Here is an 18,775-nt window from a genome sequence, read left to right on the forward strand (position 1 = left end):
TACCCTCTAGGCTTAGTCTGTGGTATTTAGCTGAATAAAATTCTCCCTCTGCTTCAGCCTGTATTATAATAAGAAACTAGATGTGTTTTGTACTTTCATTGTTCATTCTTCTAGACCTCCAAGTGATCTATGACATTTATTTCTTCCTCCTCTGTCTCAGGTGAGTCGCTTCAGTCCTTATGAGTGGCACGCCGAGGAACCAGAGGAGGGAACAACAGAGCTTGGCCCCACCGACCAGCCTCCCAATGAGTTTGGCATCTTCAACTCCCTCTGGTTCTCACTGGGAGCCTTCATGCAACAGGGCTGCGACATCTCACCACGGTGAGTGAGGGAAATGGTGTGTGTGAGACAAACAGAGTGCATTTGTGTGTGCGCCCAACTGAGAGAGTAATAGATAGTTTTTGAGTCTTTATGCTGGATGTGTGGGCTGGGGATAGCGTGTATGTCCGCACAAACAAAGACACAAACAAGCACACAAGCAAAAACAGGGTGACAAGTGGGAAGAAAACACCTGCACATAATCCAGTGGTCATGTCCGTATGGGTGTGCTCTGGTGGGAGGTCTAGCATTTTGCTAGATGTGTATGAATATTTAATGCACATCTGAAGAGGCAGAGTCCAGCCGTATTTTTAGAATATTTATAAGAATATGGCATTTTATTATTGATAACCTGAGAATGCAGTTTATTTAAATATTCATGGCCATCATACTCAAGACCTTTTGGGAGCAAATCTAAAGAGAGAAGCAGATAGGAAGGAGTGATAGACGAACAGCGGCAAGGAAGAAAAGGTGTGAGATGCTGAGCAAAGTGTGTGTGCTTGAGAGAATTGTAAGAACTGGTTGAAGAAGGAGAAACAAATGGAGGCTTTATCAAAGACTTTGAGAAAAAGCGGTCAGCAGTTCATAGTCTGCTGTAGGACAAAACCAAAGGGTAAGCAATTCAGAACTGTCTTCATTACGCAAAGATTTCACAAGATTGGTATACCTAACATGATCGTGTGCAAGATGCTTGCTTGTCTTGACTTTGGTGGCACAGCATTTGCTCTACTCAATAATAGCTTTTCCAGTCTCACTTCCCTAGGTTTAATATTTACCTGTATTTCTCAAAATACATCACTTTTTAAACATATCTTTAAACCTAGAATGTCTCAATCCCTTCTGCTGTGATTCAACTAGCATTTAACATCTAGGACAAAAGTTCTACATTGTTTCCCAAACTTCACTTTCTTCCTTCTCCTCCTTTGCTATTCTGCCCTTCTCCTTCGCTCTTTCATCCATCTCTTTCATGATCTCTCTTTTCATTCCTCCCCCGCTCCCCGACACCTGTCGTCTCCCACTCCTCCCCTCTATACTGTGACTGACAGGCCAATTCTAGCCCCAACACACGAAATGGAAAACACTCACCAGCTGCAAGCACACACACTAAAACACACAGGATGTGCAAATGCATGCACATCTCTTCACATTCTGACATTGCTTACACACACACACACATGCAGACCTCTCCATCACTTGCAGGACTTGTTATAGATGTGTGTGCATGAGCTACAGCTGTCATAGCGATAATGTGATACTTAACATGAGGCCACTGTTCGTCATACAAATCACCCGACCCTGTCACTTCCAATACAGCACAGTTCCTCTATAGGGCAAGATTACTGCTGTACTACATGCCTGATTATACTTGTAGAATGACAAACATGTCACCTGTGTACTTTTTTTCATAGTTTCTCGAAGGTTTCAAAGCACCGTTGAGTCTTTCTCATAAATGCAGCTATTACAATAACGAGTTATTATGCATGAAGGTGTCATCACAATGTCATGACATTAACTATAATGCAACAAGCAGTGCTACAGCTGTATTTAGTGGTGTGGCTCTGCTCCTATGAGATCAGGAAACTATTCGATGGAGACCTGCTGTACATTTTGAACAGGGTATGCAACATCTTGATAGCTTCAGAGGAGAGCTTCTTATCTCTTAATTGTAATATAGAAAATATTGGGCTATTTAATCAAACATTATCTGAAAATCGATTTCGCGATAAGGACGGGGTACTAGCAGGGGGTGAAAGCAAGGAAAGAAAATCTCATGGCAGTGCTAGTAGCAGAAAAATAAAAAGGAACATTGGCACTGCAGTGACTCTGAACCGCACATTCATTAAAACTCTGTGAGTCAGTGTGAAGTCATTATTTTGTGACATGCTGTTTCGGAAAAGCCTTGTACCTACGGCTATAATCAATACTTCTATTAAAACAACATTTGTAATGACGATGTGAAAAAAATGTGACAACGGAAAATGTTGGTTGTATTAATGAACCTGCAGAGAATAATCACCTGTGTCTGCAGCTCTCTTGACCTTTCTCCAGCTTTGTGGGTTTCGGACCTTTCTGTTGCTCTCTGCTGTACAACTTACAACAAAATTCGACATCCATTTCTAAGTCTGCCACAAACAAGTGTTACACCGTGATGGCTCCATGTCTATGTGCAACATCGGCTATATTAACTTAAAAGGTGATGATATTTGAATGTTAGGTTTAGAGCTACAATGAATCATATAGATAGGCATGATGCAAATCTTTCTTTTGTACCTGAATTGTGGGGTTTAAATGTTGCAAATGGTGTCAAGAGTAACATACAGGACCAAAGCTTCTTGTCAGTGTTTCTTCATGTTTCTGAGGTAAACGTCAACATTAAAGCGGAGAGAGATTTCACTGCATTTGAGTCACGGTTCTACACACCAGTCTTTTCAACACTCGATTTAATCTGTCACGCTCTGCTCACTCTTTTGTTCTGCTTAAGCTACTTCTGCTACACCTCTCACAGTGAGCGTCACTGCACCATCATCAGCTGCATTCACCTGTAGCTGATGATTATAATGCATTACTCCCTAATCTCCCGACACGTGGGCTTAAATGCATACAGCAGGGAGTGAAGACGTTTGTCTGATTTATATGCATCAAACAAGTACTTTACTTCCACTTATAACCATTCCATTTGACTACAATGACAAAGTAATAAGGAGATTCATGATGAAATGTAGAAAAATATAAAGGCATTATGGCAAAAGAGTGAGATTAACTCGTTCATTAGATGTGATTAGATGTGAATGATAGAAGCCTGCAGGCCAGGCTTTCTGCCATAAAACCATGTGATGAACGAGCTTTCACTGTGACGCCGAGCTCTGCAGAGACACTACATCATGTCCTTAGAAAAAGGAGACGTGTCATGCATATTATCATGTAATATCATTTTTCTACCTCCTCACATTTCCCTTTAATCTCCCATTCTCTTGTTCACCTTTTCAGGCAGACAAAGTCATAAGGCTAACTTTGGTCATGACTCACAGCAGAATGGGGCTATAGCTTTAACAAGAGACACATTCCTGCATGCAAATTTCCTTCGAACAGAAATATCCAACATTTACTTTCATTACTACATTCAGAATATAGCATGACACGCTCACTTATTCACTCTGTGTTCCTCTGCCCCTGTATGAGCTGCATAGCAATTTCTACCGACAACACTGCGAGCCAATTACTCATAAAGGAGAATATATGAAAGAATTGGAAACATTAGACTCAGCCAGAGTTTCACTAACAGACCAAATCCACAGGGTATCAATTACAGAGAATAACACTCTTCTGCGTGCTGTGTTGATTTAGAACAGAAGGCAGGTGTAATTTTACACAGAAATGTGGGGAAGTTGAGCTTTGGTTTTTGTATGCTTAAATGATCAATGAAATGCCTTTAAAGCACGAAATAAGGTGGCAATATTTAAGATTTAAACGGTGTAAAAAGGAGGACAGTTTGTTGGGTTGTGAAGCTAATACTTTTTGTGTCTGAATTGAGTTTATAAATAACTTCTGTGATAGAATGGTGACTTGTGACCATGATCCCAAACTATTTCTTTGCCATAGAATATTTTCCTCGCATCGTTTCCTTTTTCCATCTCCCATACGTCTGCCACGACAATAGGATGCTCATTCATTCATGGAGTTATCCATTTTATCCATGCTGCCACTGTATTGGCTCCGGCTAGTCAGCAGGGATCAGCGGATTGAGGTTGACATTTACTGTGCAGCTGGGAATAAAGGGAAGGAGGCTCAGCAAGACATTTTTTATTGAAGGTTGAATGCCTTTTCTGTCTTTTTTGTGTGCATTGGGATATATACTGTAATTATGTTTAACAATCAGCCTGCTTGGCTATTAAAAGTGTGTTTTCACTCTAAAGTAACATATCTTATACTTTTATTACATGTAGTCTTACGACCTTTATGAACATCTGTCTGTCAACCTTTCCTCGAAAGTAACACACTTTTTATTTGACTCTATACACTGTGTGTGTGTGTGTGTGTGTGTGTGTGTGTGTGTGTGTGTGTGTGTGTGTGTGTGTGTGTGTGTGTGTGTGTGTGTGTGTGTGTGTGTGTGTGTGTGATTGTGTGTGTGAGTGTGTGTGTGTGTGTGTGTGTGTGTGTGTGTGAATAAGACTGCGAAGGTTGTGAATTGTGTATTGAGCTGCCATAGTTGGCCCATTGGTATTCAGTGTGGGTCCCCCTCTCCCTGCTGCAGTCATCTCTGCAGTCTGGGAGACACAGTATAACACACACTCCTATTCAACTCTCCCACTTCCTCTTTTCTTTCCTGATTCAACTACCATTTTCACTTTTTCCCTTCATTCTCACAGACTATCTCCTGCTCAAATGTATTTACTGTTCCTGACACTTTGTTTCTAAACCTCACATTAGTTAATGAAATAGCTAAGGTGATGACATTTCACCGCTAGAAATTACAGCGTGTGTGTGTGGTGGTCAGCATGCATAGGAAAGAATTCACATCTTGTTCTGTGAGACTCATACACGCTCTGGCTTTTGCTGTCAGTTTTTTTTTTTCTTCACCTTTCCCATCAAGCAGAAGGTAATGGCTGGCAGCAGACATGAATGCATTCACACACTCAGACGCATCATTAGATTGACCTTGAGATGGCATTTGGCCCACACACAACTATCATCTCCTTTGGATTTGTAATGGCTATGATTGGACCAGTCACCTCCCAAAGGGTGGCAACAAACTGATGGACGGTCAGGTGATGGGACTGGAGATATTAAAAACTGGAAATGAATAATTTGCAGAAAATAGTGACAGGATGTACATTGAGTAAGACCCAGAGTAAGTGCTGGGGAAGGAGAGATGTAAGCTGATCACCAGTGAACATCTCTCAGGGATTGGATCTGTCTCTGTCAATAGACATCTGAAATTACAGTTGTCTTTTGTGTGTGTGTGTGTGTGTGTGTGTGTGTGTGTGTGTGTGTGTGTGTGTGTGTGTGTGTGTGTGTGTGTGTGTGTGTGTGTGTGTGTGTGTGTGTGTGTGTGTGTGTGTGTGTGTGTGTGTGTGTGTGTGTGTATATTTCCACTGCTGAGTTAGGTCTTCTGACTCTGAGTGCATGTGTGTCATTGTGTGTTTGTGATTGTCATGTGTAAGTATTGAGTAAATGGCCATGGGTGTGTTGAATAATTAATGATAGCAACAGATCCAGCTAATGGTTCGACAAACTAACTACAGTGCTGCACTAAAGCTTTCTGACTAATTGAGGATCTCAAGGTCACTGATAAGAACCCATCATTACTTCCTGGTGGTTGTTTATGAATTTCACTATTCCTTTTTTAAATATGTCTTGTAAATCATTTGCTCCCTACGTGTCTTGTATCTTTTCTGCTTCACTGAGACAATATTATCATTAACGCAGCTTTCATTATCTGCCTGCTGCACTTCATCTTTAATCTTTTAATCAGATTTCTTTCATGTGTCTGTTTGTCTTTACGTCCTCAATTCTGCCTCCATCTATTGTACAGTAATCTGCCAGGATCAATCACACAGCCCATTCACATTATTTCACACCTGTAGTCCATGAGGGAGTAGGATAGAAGACGAGAAGAAAAATAGATGTTTGTCTGTCTTTCTTTTCTTTATTGTTTGCTTATCAAACATGCACCCTGACAACAACTGTCAGTCTCAACATTTGTTAACATATCTGTCACCATCACTTGAGAAATGATGTGTTGTTTGCACCCCAAATCAAATAACAGCAAAAAGTGTTGCATTTCCCCTCTGGGCATGTCTTAATAAACTACGCAAAAAAAAACTATTTTTACAAGCTCATTATTTGCATTATCAAATGAAAAGGATGTCACCCATGACGCCTGGTGTCCTAAGTAGTTTGCAAATTTCTTTCAGGATTTTTTCTCTGATCAGAAGTGAACAAATATAGGAAAATACTTCCTTACAGGCTGTAAAAATGCCTGTTTTGTGAGACGTTACACAACAGGTAAAAAACTGCTCTATAAATTATATCAGAAAAATATGATGTTTAAAGGTTTATAAGTTTCACAATTTCGATTGTGTGCAGTTTTTGGTTGCTGGAATCATAGCTCCTTTTCATACCGACCCTAAAAACATACTTCTAGAATGCTCCCAATGCAAGTAATGTGGGACAAAATCTTATACTTGTTGTGTCTGAAAAATACATTTCAATATAAGAACTCTGCGTTTTGAAAAACAATTGGGCATCTTCCAAATGTAGAGTACAACATTTTCTCTTTATGTGATTGCTTTTCTATTGCAGCTCAGCACAGAAATACTGTGGAAAAAATGTAGAGAAATGTCTATAAAAACACAGAAACCTGATTTGACTGATAAAGCAAGTGTTAACAGAAGAGACAATTACATCAAGTGAAAACTGTTTCAAAGGCTTGCATCGACTATTATTTTATGATAGACTGGACTAAATGTATTGTTTAAGACTAAACAATAAACTGAATGATTCAGACATTGTTTTCAAATCCAAATAAATATTCACATAGACTGTGTGTTCACAAAAACTCAAAGACATATATACAGTGAAAAACATAATTGCATTACATAGACAACAGCTATCCAGTGCTGTCTCAGCTCATAGTTCTTTGTGTCTGCTTGTATTTTGGTGTTTGGAAGTGTCAGCATCAATCCACTTATGTGCTTTTATGTGTTTGTGTATAGCCATGTGGTTATGTGTGTGTTTGTGTGCTCTTGTTATTGTGTTTACTGGCATTCTCGTAAGCAGCCAAAAAGCATAATCTGAGGAAGGTGATGATTGAACTACAGGGTAACATTTCTGGCTTGCATGAGACTTCATAAGAAGGAAACAAAAACACAAACCAGACACCGAAAAATTGCTCTTTTTGGTTTGTTTTGTGTTGCTCTTGATCTGCCATGTCACCCAATTAATGGAATGTCTTTCTTATCTAGTGTGGCCTGTCATGTGATGCTTTTAAAGCAATAAGGTATATAAAACATATACAAGATATACTGTATATCCACCTGCATGTACACTCAACCTCAAATAAGTTAGGTGATCAACAATCAGATACAATTGGTGAACAAAACACAACATAACAGGTGTGTGTGTGTGCGTGCGTGCGTGCGTGCGTGCGTGCGTGCGTGCGTGCGTGCGTGCGTGCATGCTGCATGCGTGTGTGTGGTAGAGGAACAGCTTGCCATTAATCTTTCACACAGAGGATTGGGGAGGCAATCTGTTGGCTATCATAGATGATACATGACCCGCTATAGAAAGATTCGCCTGTTGCATACCAACACAAATGACACCACAACACAGGCAACACACACACTCACACTGCCACAAGAACCAAGGACGTCAATCTCGAAGCTCACCCACGTACACCAAGGTGCACACGTGGCCTGATTGATTCAAGAATGCGCTGTCCCTTTCCACATGGTAAACATGTTCTCCAACTTCGATCCAAGGCCAAACACTGGTGAACACCTCCTCCATTTTTTCATTACATGTTGTACACGCGCACACACACACATAACTCTACAACGACACATAGAAAGAGACATGATGTTAATCATGTCCTCAACCAATACTTTTATTATTTCCTCGGTCGACTGTTTTTCTTCCATAAGAACCGTTTTAGATCTCTTGGATTACAAACTCATAAAAGTCATATGTTACATTGCCTCCCGTAATCATGTGATATAGCAACTCTAATGGTTTAGTTTACAATGGGATTTATTTGTTCAGCATCCATTTTTACTCTTAAACCCTTTACCTGAACTTAAGTTTACTAGATAATACTAGATACTAGAGGATGGTGTCTGTAGAGGCTGATTCATTTCAGGTAACTTTAAGTCTAATCTTGTTGTCGCTATGCTAAATAAATTAGATAGAAAAGTGCTCCGTATGCATTCACCTGCTGCAGGTGAATTTATGGCGCTAAGGAAACTCATCCGTCAAACAAATAACTTCTAACAGCTAGATACGCAGCTTTATGTTGATGAGAACATTTCTTTGAGATGACAACAGACATTTATCTTCACACAAAACTTTAGTTGCTTTGTCTAACTGCAGAGAAACTCCAGTCAAAAATGTGACTTCACTCTGCCAGCTCAAAATTAGCTAATTTTCATATTTCATCATGTCACATGCATTTGAGTAGACAGAATACTCGACACACTAGCTTATGAATTCTAAATAGGAGTAATTTAAAGTGAAGTGTTAACAGAATACTAAATGTATCCAAAGCGCTGGCCACAGAAATAGAGATTGTCCCTTAGCACTCCACTGTAGTAGCCCACTAGGGATTGGCCAATTATCCCCCCATATCCTCCCTCTCTCCTCTCTCTCTCTCCCGTCTCAAATTCCAACGCTTTTATCTGTAAGACCATAATGCTTTACATTATGTCAACGCATTTATACAAACATAATGAGTTTTCAAAAACCATAGACATACAAATGCATTATGAATACATCCTTGTCCATGTATATATTGTGAACATAGCATTATAAACAACATTTTTGTACAAGGCAGCCAAGTTAAAGGTCCCGTATTATGCAAAACTCACTTTTTGCTGTGTTTTATACATAAATGTGTCCCAGGAGTGTAAGGAGACTCACAAAGTGTCAGAAAATACAACTCTCTCTCTTTTCCTCCTTACCCACATCTCTAAAAAAAAAGGGGTATAAACTAGCTGTTCCAGATTTGCTGCCGATATGACGTCATATCAAAAATGTGGGCTGGCTTTACATTGAACTCCTGGCAACGTCCCACCCCGTGACACGTCTCAACCATAGACTGTATGGTCTCAACCTATCGTCTGCAATATACAGTCTCGAGCTGAATCCACTCTGCAGCACCTATGTGTCTCTGTCTGCAAGAGGGACGTAGATAACAAGTCACTGTTCTAGTGGTAAACACTGAGAAGTGTTTCAGAAATAATGCTTGATGTGGTTTGGAAGATAATATGGCGTTTAATCACGGCAACGTTTAGCTGAGTTTCTCCGTTAGAAACTTCTCTCTTCAGACAGAGAGATCATGACGCTCTAAAAGGGCGTGGCCAATTTCAGCTCAGCTCAAATTTAAAGCGACAGTAACAGAATCAGCACTTTATCAAACGGGCCTGAAACAGAGGGATAGCGGACATGCTAAAATGCATTCTGTTTGGTATTTTGAGCGAAACACATCAGAGACATGTTTTTTTATATATATTTCAGACCTATATTATATGCCATAAAAGAGCATAATAGGATATTTTTAATATTTAAACATGATCACATACAACACAAAAAACCCATCACTTAATACCTGCTTCATCTTCCTCCTTAACCCCTAACAAAAAAGAGGAATCATTTTGGCAAATTTTGAATTGTTGCGCACACAGAAAATGTCTGAAGGCACAGTATGGGAATGTTACACAAGGCAGGGCAGTATGCAGTACATGCATGGAAGGTCCCCGTATATGGATCAATGGCTCTTTTAAAATACATGCTTAAAGGTATTCAAAAGAGTTTTGTGAAATTTGTATAACTCCACATGTTGACACTACGATTTGTATTGTTAGTGTATATTGGTTCATAATATTGGTTATCCGTCTCTTTGATTGCTGTGAGGTCTTATCTGGTTGAGAGAAAGAAAGTCATTGCTGTCTCCTAATAAGTATAAAACAAACCCAACAGCTCTTTTTCAGAAGAATCCATCACAGTGTACGCCAGGTTCATTAATTCAGGTAAACAGATCAATGCCTCAAGGAGACATGCTATCAATTCATATTCACGTGTGTGTGTGTGTGTGTGTGTGTGTGTGTGTGTGTGTGTGTGTGTGTGTGTGTGTGTGTGTGTGTGTGTGTGTGTGTGTGTGTGTGTGTGTGTGTGTGTGTGTGTGTGTGTGTGTGTGTGTGTGAGAGGATTAAGAGGTTTGCTGGCTTTTGAACAGCTGCAGAATGCGGAGTTGCTCCAAAAGGTGACAATTTATGCCGAGTCAGGCGTCAATGCACCTCAAGTCTCTCTCTCTCCAGCCCGGTCCACTATCTAATTTATCACAGCTTTCACCGCACAGTGCTATCAACTAATTGCTTCCTGTCCGTGAAAGGTTGGGCCTTATTTTTCTGATGCACGTAAGAGGATATAGTTGTCACCAAAATGTTGTTTAAGTGGATGAAAGTCAATATTTGTGTTTTTAAATTAAATCAATTGTTAATGGTTTGTGAATTTGAAATGGATCAATCGTAGAGGAAAACCTTCTCATAATTATACCTCAATTCTGCTTTTTGCATCAGCTCTGGCGTTTTGTCATCTTTCACCTCATTATTTTGTTTTGCAGCTCGCATTTTTTATGTTTTGGTTCACTCACACTGCTCTCAGCACCGTTTCCTCAGCTAAAACGCTCCAACTTTTCAATCCCAGCACCAAACAACAGTCAAACTTTAGAGACTCGTTGATGGGTCGTTGAGGAGCTCTTGCACCTTAAGGAGCCATGCATGTCCCTCAGGAGGTAGATACCAAAATCAGAGCTAAAAGAAAATGTATATTTGATCAGGTGACCAGAAACTGGACTCAAAATGATTAATGTTGGTGGATGTCTAAAAAAGCAACAGTTAGGTAACATGACTCAAAATCCACTTATAAAGTTATTCATAATGTCCTCTGTTGTGTTTCAGAGGCCAAAAAAATCAGTTTTTTCCAGTGTAATTACTTGCAAACATAAAAAAGTAACTTTAAATTGTATCATCTGAAATATACCGGAAAGGTAGATGATTCAAGAACCACATTTAGAAATTAATAACTTACTGAGGAACACACTGTTCGTAATTTTATGTGAATGTTCCCTATTCCTATTTTTTGCAAAGATAAGGTAAGATCTAAAAATTAATTGCTATGAAACATGTTTCTTTTTATTCTCTGTGAATTAGAGAACAACTCAATTGTACGTATAGTTCACAGTATACTTCCCCATTTTTTTTAATGTTCCTCGCCCCAACTCCCAATCCACTTCCTCTCATCCTAGAATTTTAAGGTCTTTCATTAACTGCAATGCTTAAAAGAAAACATTTTGCTACCTTATCCCCATATCTCTCTCCTTTTGTTTAATGTGCTCACTCTTGCTTGCTCTATTCCCATTTACTCGATGAAAACAAGTTTGTGCAAACAAAATGAATTGCCACTTACTCTGATGCTTTAGCTCACAATTGGTAGATAAAGAGAGTAAACATGGAAAAAGAGAAAAGAGAGAATAAGGATGAGAGAGATGGAGGGCCGCCCAGATTACAATCTGTTTAATGTAGCCTTTGTTATTGTTTGTGCTGAATTGGTTCGAGGGTTGAAAGAAAATTGCTTTGGCAGTACTGTCATTTTCAGTCATGCAGTTTTGAAAAATGCTTTGTAAAATTACAGCGTGTTGTGTTACATCACTCTGACTCAGGAAATAACCTTAATTATGTTTCCTTCTGTGAATCCCCTTCTGTGTTTCTGTGATGTTCCGCTCATCCATTTAACATTAACCTTTATTTTTTGTATCTCCCAAACCTTTCATCTCTCCTGCTTTTCTCAAATTCTCACTCCCGTTTTACCTGATTTCTCCCTAATCGCCTTTGTCTCTCTTCTCTCCAGATCTCTGTCTGGACGTATTGTTGGAGGTGTGTGGTGGTTCTTCACCCTTATCATCATCTCCTCTTACACAGCCAACCTGGCTGCCTTTCTCACAGTGGAGAGGATGGTCTCACCCATAGAGAGTGCAGAGGACTTGGCCAAACAGACAGAGATAGCCTATGGGACACTGGACTCAGGTTCTACTAAGGAGTTTTTCAGGGTAAGGACTCCTCACACTCATTTACTTGAATCCATATGCCCCTTTTCCACCAAATCAGTTCCAGTAGGAGACATCAGGATCAAATGACCTACTAGTCTTGCAGATAAAAATATTCCCTGTCGGTTTGAATTCATCTGATGCATATTAGCACATAAAGATGCAACATACATTCTGTCGCACTGGTTTCTCTATATTCCACTTATTGACATTTGCTGGAAGAAGTGTGTTAAACTATAGTGTAGAAGAAGAAGGCAGCAATCTGACAAACATAGATGTAAACCATTCAGGTTTCCAGATCTTTGGTTTTCTTCTGTCAAATTAATTGTTTCCTGATGAACAAATGCATTCACAATATTTTCTGGACCTCAAGGACACACACATGGGCTGCTGTAAGAAACACTGAATGTACATTGTATTGAGGGTAAACTCCACAGGGTGCTTTTAGGAAAGTGGACGTCAATTTTCATATTGCTTATGGTCTTTATTTCTTTGTAAATTACTGTTATATAAATGTGATGATGCACGTCATTGTGTACCTTGGAGGGGAGCAATGCCATACCACTGTGCTTTGCATCATTCATTACCCCCACTCCATCCATTATTGCATTATTGCTCACTTTACAGCATAGAGATAGGAGGTAAACAGGGTACAAGGGGGAAGTGTTCAAGGGTGGTACATGAGGTTAGATCATATAGAGCTTTAAAAGCTTTAAAAACAAGCTAAACAATCTCGAAGGTACTTCTGCAATGAAAGGGCAGTCAGTAAGAGAAAGAATATGCGAGAGAGGTTCTGTCGCTCATTTATTGGCGCTGACATAAGCCAAACAGCAGAAATCTGCTCTGTGTGTAGGTGGGACAAGGACAAGTGACTAATGACGGTGTAAACCAATTTACAATAGTCCAGGTGGGAGGAGGAGAATGAATGGATGGCTTTCTTCTGAATTTGAATTGAGAGAGGCTTACATTTTGGGAGTGACGCTTAGCTGAAATTCCTGGCTTCAACTCTTCAAGCTAATATGTTATATAAAACGTGATGGCTTCCTCAGCGTTCACACAGAGGTTTTGGAGGTGCAGCGTGGGATTTTATTTCATACATTTTGAAGTAAAATTCAAACACCAAAAGGGGCAATTTTTGTTTGTCATACCCCTGCATTGAATCACTTCCTTACTCGGTAAAATAAGACAATAATAATAATAATAATAATATATAGTATAATAATAAAAAGTTGTGAAGGTGGACAGAGCTGTATTCCTCAGGGAGATATGACTGTAAAATAGTAAGCAGGAAATTAAAGCCGAGTGGAGTGAAGCGGCCCATATAAATCCTGTAGTGGCTTCACCCATTGACCTCTGCCCCCATGTGGATTTCAATTACCAAAGAACTCATAAACACACACACACATAGAGACACACACATTTAAACAATGTTGATTTTTTTTTTTGCAGACACGGTCAAAATGCCAGCGTCACCACATGTACAAAAACAAATCTGCTCTGTCACATAATCATGCTCTGTAGGAAAATCCTGAATTGTGTGCTCAAGCATTGTGTGTGTGAGTATACCAATTTACAGTTATGCTTTGTAAAGATGTGTGCGCTAGAGTGTATTTGGGGATGTGGAGGAGGGGGGGTTGTTACAGACAGTTTGTGCTTCTGTGAGCGGCTCTGGCATCATCAACATAACGAGCGGGCTGAAATCTGCGGAGGGTGAAAAAGCAATTTACTCTACCACAGCTGAGGGGGATACGCCACCACCATTAATTATCTGTGTGTGTGTGTGTGTGTGTGTGTGTGTGTGTGTGTGTGTGTGTGTGTGTGTGTGTGTGTGTGTGTGTGGTATATGTTTGTGTGTACCTTAGCATGTATGCATACTGAGCCACATATGCAAGCGTGTAAATGTGCATATGAGTTTTTTGTGGCGATTCTCACAAAGAACAGGTTTGTGTGTGTGTGTGTGTGTGTTTGGGTGTGGGTGTGTGTGTGTTTGGGTGGGTGTGTGTGTGTGTGTGTGTTAAATGTACTATATAGTGTTCTCCATAGTGTGGGCGCCTGAAGGTGACTTGCAGCATCCATTTCCTCCTTCAACCTCACTCATTGTTAAAGAATCTGGAAAGAGTCACACCGCATTGTCACACATCTATCCCTCCGAGGCCAGGCGCTGCTTTATATGTGCACAGTCATCATCATCACTGTCTCTCCCTCTCTCTGTCTCACTCTCTCTGACACACCAACACACACCCGGGCAGATACAAATACATAGACACAATACACAAAAGCAGATAGCAAACCAAATGAAAGATGAACAGATATATTACACTTACGGAATGACTATGATAGAAGGGCTGAACCTGTGAAGGAAGAGCAGGGTGTGAATGTCTTTTTTTAATGAAGATGGAGTAAAAAATAAATGATAAAGAATTGAGTAAGATACAAAGTATAGAGGGAATAGGGGCCGGCTGGTCCTCATAGATGCGAGTGACATTATTATGGGATAGGTGTCCGTCACGCATTAGTAACACACTTACACACACGTACCACCCCCAGGGCACTGGTTTCAGTATGAGGCCGTGGCTTGTCTCTTGCAGAGCAACAAAATCACACTTAATCACCAGGAGAGAAAGAGGAGAAAGAAGCAGCGCGCTTGTGGAGGATGACAGTTTGACTCCTCTGCTTGTTATTTTCACTCTCGAGTACACACAGTCCACACACAATTTAGAACACATAAACTCACACATACATAGACTGGTGCAAAGAACTTCACACACACACATATGCATGGTATATACACAAAATAATGCAATCTATTGCATCATACCAGACAGATGTCCTCGGAAAAGCTGTTCTGTTAGACCCAGTGACCACATTCATAATGACACTACCGGATCATTATGCTACTATATGCCAGTCCCAAGCCCATTTTAAGTAAGACAAATGCTTGACTTGTCAAGAGAGATGTAGTGTTACATTTTAAATGTGGTTATAAATGTCATTATGTGCCAGAGGATCAAAATGTAAGATGCAAGACACAGCACTCCATCAGCATTGTAATTTATTCAAGGACTAAAAGAGTGCAAATCAACCTCAGTCGTGAGCTCTACATCAAAAGAGAGAAATAATGAAATGCAGTAAAAACATCTAAAACCAATAGTACAGTTTGCAGTTCAATCTTGTTACTGTGTTGTGTCTTTTCTATAAGAAGAACCACTTGTGGATAATCAATAAACAGCATGGAGTGCCATTGTGTTATGATAATGACTAGCATTGTTCTCATATTTGTCCTGTCTGTCTCAGTAAGCATGGCATGTTGATTTGCATAATCAAATCTGTGGTTGGAGGAGCCGCTAACACTTCAGTGAGGTGTGAATGGACACCCAGAAGTAGACGCAAAGCATGGATCCGTAAACAATAACACAGCATTCATTGATCTCAGCACAGAGCCTATTGACCCTCTTTTAAGATGCCAACTCCTTCCAACAGTTTACATTTGTATAATTGTTCTAAAGGACTTGACACAGTAGTTTCTATCCAACTGTATTCAATCATTAAAAAAAAAAAGTTGAAAGGGGACAAATTCTGGTGGTGAAGTAATACACATTTGGCTCTGTAATATTTACAGCTATACTGGACTTTATATGACCACCAAAATGCAAAAGTGATGTTTATGTTAATGAAGGAACATGACACCCACTGTGGATGTGTTGCTTACTGGTGCATTTCCAATCGTTTTTTTAGACATCAATAGATCTCTATGGCCCAGAGGAGTGGGCAGTTTGATTACACATACTTGTTGTCAGGATTATATCACAGTCCAACAAAATAATGTTCTACCTTCACTGAGCAGTGACAGTTTTCAAATGTCCTATATTATGTTTCACAGAGTCCCTTAAATGCAAGCTATAATTTAGTGTAATTGCAGAAATAACCTGAAATCCTAGTCTATGTTCTTTGCTCATGACACCTTACCGATCCACAGTATTTTTCTTATATAAAAAGACAGTTCAAGAGGGACAAATCTACCATTCATCAATTTTCTCAAATGAAATCATTTGTCAGCGGTCAGACTTACATGGTCTTCCTTTTGCAAAATTCCCCACCCTGGTATATCATTTATCATCATTAAATGATGCCCATTTATTCCTAATTAACACCTTTTTTATCCTTCCTCCACCTCAGAGGTCCAAAATAGCCGTATACGAGAAGATGTGGTCGTATATGAAGTCTGCAGAGCCGACAGTCTTCACCAAAACCACAGCAGAGGGCGTGGCGAGGGTCCGCAAGTCCAAGGGAAAGTACGCTTTCCTCCTGGAGTCAACAATGAACGAATACACGGAGCAGCGGAAGCCTTGTGACACCATGAAAGTCGGGGGGAACCTGGACTCCAAAGGATATGGGATTGCTACACCGAAAGGCTCACAGTTAAGGTGGGTGGAATAGTGTAACAATAGAAGACAGTAACAAAGCTGATACTGTCCTATTGCTGCAATATTCCACCTACCCTGCTGTTGCCTTTTATACTACACCTAGAATTGCCTGTCACTGCTGTCTGGTGAAAATCACCCTCACAATTTAAAAATGATATGACCCAGTGATTTGGATATTTCTTACCAAAATTACTAAAGATTATGGCACCAGTACAATTTGTATAATTATCTATAAAAAATTCCCAAATTAAAGTTTTCACCCAGCAGCAGCGATATAGAAGAGAATGTTGAATATGCAAATTATTTGTTTCATCATGGTTTGCTTAATTCCTTGATTTCTTTATCTTTCTCATTCTGGCCTCTTCTTTGCATATGGTTGTCTGTCCGTCTGTGCTTTTCTTCACCCTTTTCTGCCACCTCTCTGTTAATTTAGAGCCTGTTAGCTCCATTTCTGTGTCCTCTGTCATTTGTCCGTCCCTTCATGCTCACATCCCTTCTTTCTATCCTCTTTTAACTACTCTATTTCTCCCCAGGGCCACCTTACAGGTAACTTTGTCCATCCTTCTGTTGTCTCGTCTCTTTGTTCATTTCATCCCCAGAGATAGTAGTCCTGATAGTTATGATGATGGTGATGATGATGATAATGATGACAATGATGGTTATGATTATTATAGAAAAGATTTATTAAATGAATATGACCGCGAGGAGGGGCAGAACCTCAGCCTGATGCCGCTACATCCAGAGCCACGAGGGGGAATTTATAGACATCAGGAGACAAAAAGTGAGAAGCAGGAAGTAGAGGGGCCCGGCCAATGGGGGGACTAGAAACTAAACATATTACAGGATCCCACACCCAATATTAAACAAACTAAATTACAGAAATATGAATGGTAATTGGAAAGACACTAAATAAAACTCAGATCATGGAGTACTCTTTAGTTAATGTTTCAAAATGCACACAAGTAAATCTTAATAGAAGAGAGCATGGAGGGAATGAATGAGAAAGTTTGAGTTCCATAGTTGGTCCTTTTATTTTGATTCTCTCTCAGCAGACATTTGTTTATCGGGCCTGTTAACTTGAGCCGACAGTAACAGTCCCAGTAGGTTTCACTGAGGTATTCCGTCAATGCAAATAATTCATTTTTCAGGTGACTCTGACAGCAGAGTCGTAACACTTTGTCTTCACGATGTTACAAATGCCTGCTGAGGGAAAATAATTGACTAAATTCAGCAAAGCTGGGCCACTTGCTCTCTCTTCTCTCCCTCCATCTCACTCCGTCAGCATTTCAGATTTGCCTTATGAAAGGCAAAAACAAACAGCACATCAGCCTCACATCCTGTTCTATAACTTTTCCCCTGTGTGTGGTGCAAACAAGTCTCACAAACCCCAGTCACTGTAGTTTTTCCCTTGTTATTTACACAAAGGTTTTTCCGTTTATGAGGGAAAAGTGACAGACAGCGGGTGGATAGGTCCCTTTTTTAAGCCCCCTCCAGAAAACATTCCTGGGACTATCCACGGTTGTCTCTGGCTTCTCTCAATCAGCGGAAAAAACCTGACCTACCAGGTGCGCACATGTGGCAGGAAAGTGTGCACATCAGGTGAGCCTGCCCCTCCTCTAGGTGCCTTAATTACAGCGCTAACTTCACTAGGTGAGGATAATGAATACCCTGATGATTAGAAATGTATGAAGGTATAGCTGCTTTTGATATAATTATTGGTATTTGACTGTTATTATCATGACTGGCAAAGATGTTTGAACTGTTTTCATCCATACCTCTTACGTTGATGAGATAAGTCATGGCTTGTATATTAGATCCCCCCAGATAGCACTGTCTCTCTCTGAAACTCTTCACAATCTTTACCTAGCTTAATCTTTAAAGGCCTGACGTGATAACAATTGCTTTCCTAATTTGTCCTGAACTGAAAATCTTCCAGTCAAAAGCCATCTCTTACCTGCAGTCTACAAACATATTCTAAGTTCAAATAGGCAGGTTTACAGATAAAGAGGCCGACTAACAAACAAGCAGGCAGCGACTGCAGTGACCTTTTAGGTAGAGATTTTCTGGCTTTGTCTCCCAAACAAAAGAATAGTCAGCAGTGGGTGGTTGCAGTACAAAAACATTGACAGGAAGGTCTTTTACAAGTGGCTGTAAAACGCAGAAAGGTACCAAAGCAGAAGACGTAGGACAAAATGAATAAAGGGCATTCAGGAGA

General features: G+C 40.0%; 1 protein-coding gene across 5 annotated transcripts in view; it reads left to right on the forward strand.

The window, feature by feature from the left end:
• gria4a (glutamate receptor, ionotropic, AMPA 4a) overlaps positions 1-18,775 on the forward strand; it is a 93,633-nt gene that overhangs the window by 61,030 nt on the left and 13,828 nt on the right. For all 5 annotated transcript variants that reach the window (XM_063907567.1, XM_063907565.1, XM_063907569.1 and 2 more), the window contains exons 13-15: positions 161-321; positions 11,941-12,139; positions 16,313-16,560. In XM_063907567.1, the coding sequence (XP_063763637.1) occupies positions 161-321; positions 11,941-12,139; positions 16,313-16,560 (608 nt within the window). The remainder of the gene's footprint in view (positions 1-160; positions 322-11,940; positions 12,140-16,312; positions 16,561-18,775) is intronic.

This window comes from Eleginops maclovinus, chromosome 18 (genome assembly GCF_036324505.1).
Source record: "Eleginops maclovinus isolate JMC-PN-2008 ecotype Puerto Natales chromosome 18, JC_Emac_rtc_rv5, whole genome shotgun sequence".
Lineage (NCBI taxonomy): Eukaryota > Metazoa > Chordata > Actinopteri > Perciformes > Eleginopidae > Eleginops > Eleginops maclovinus.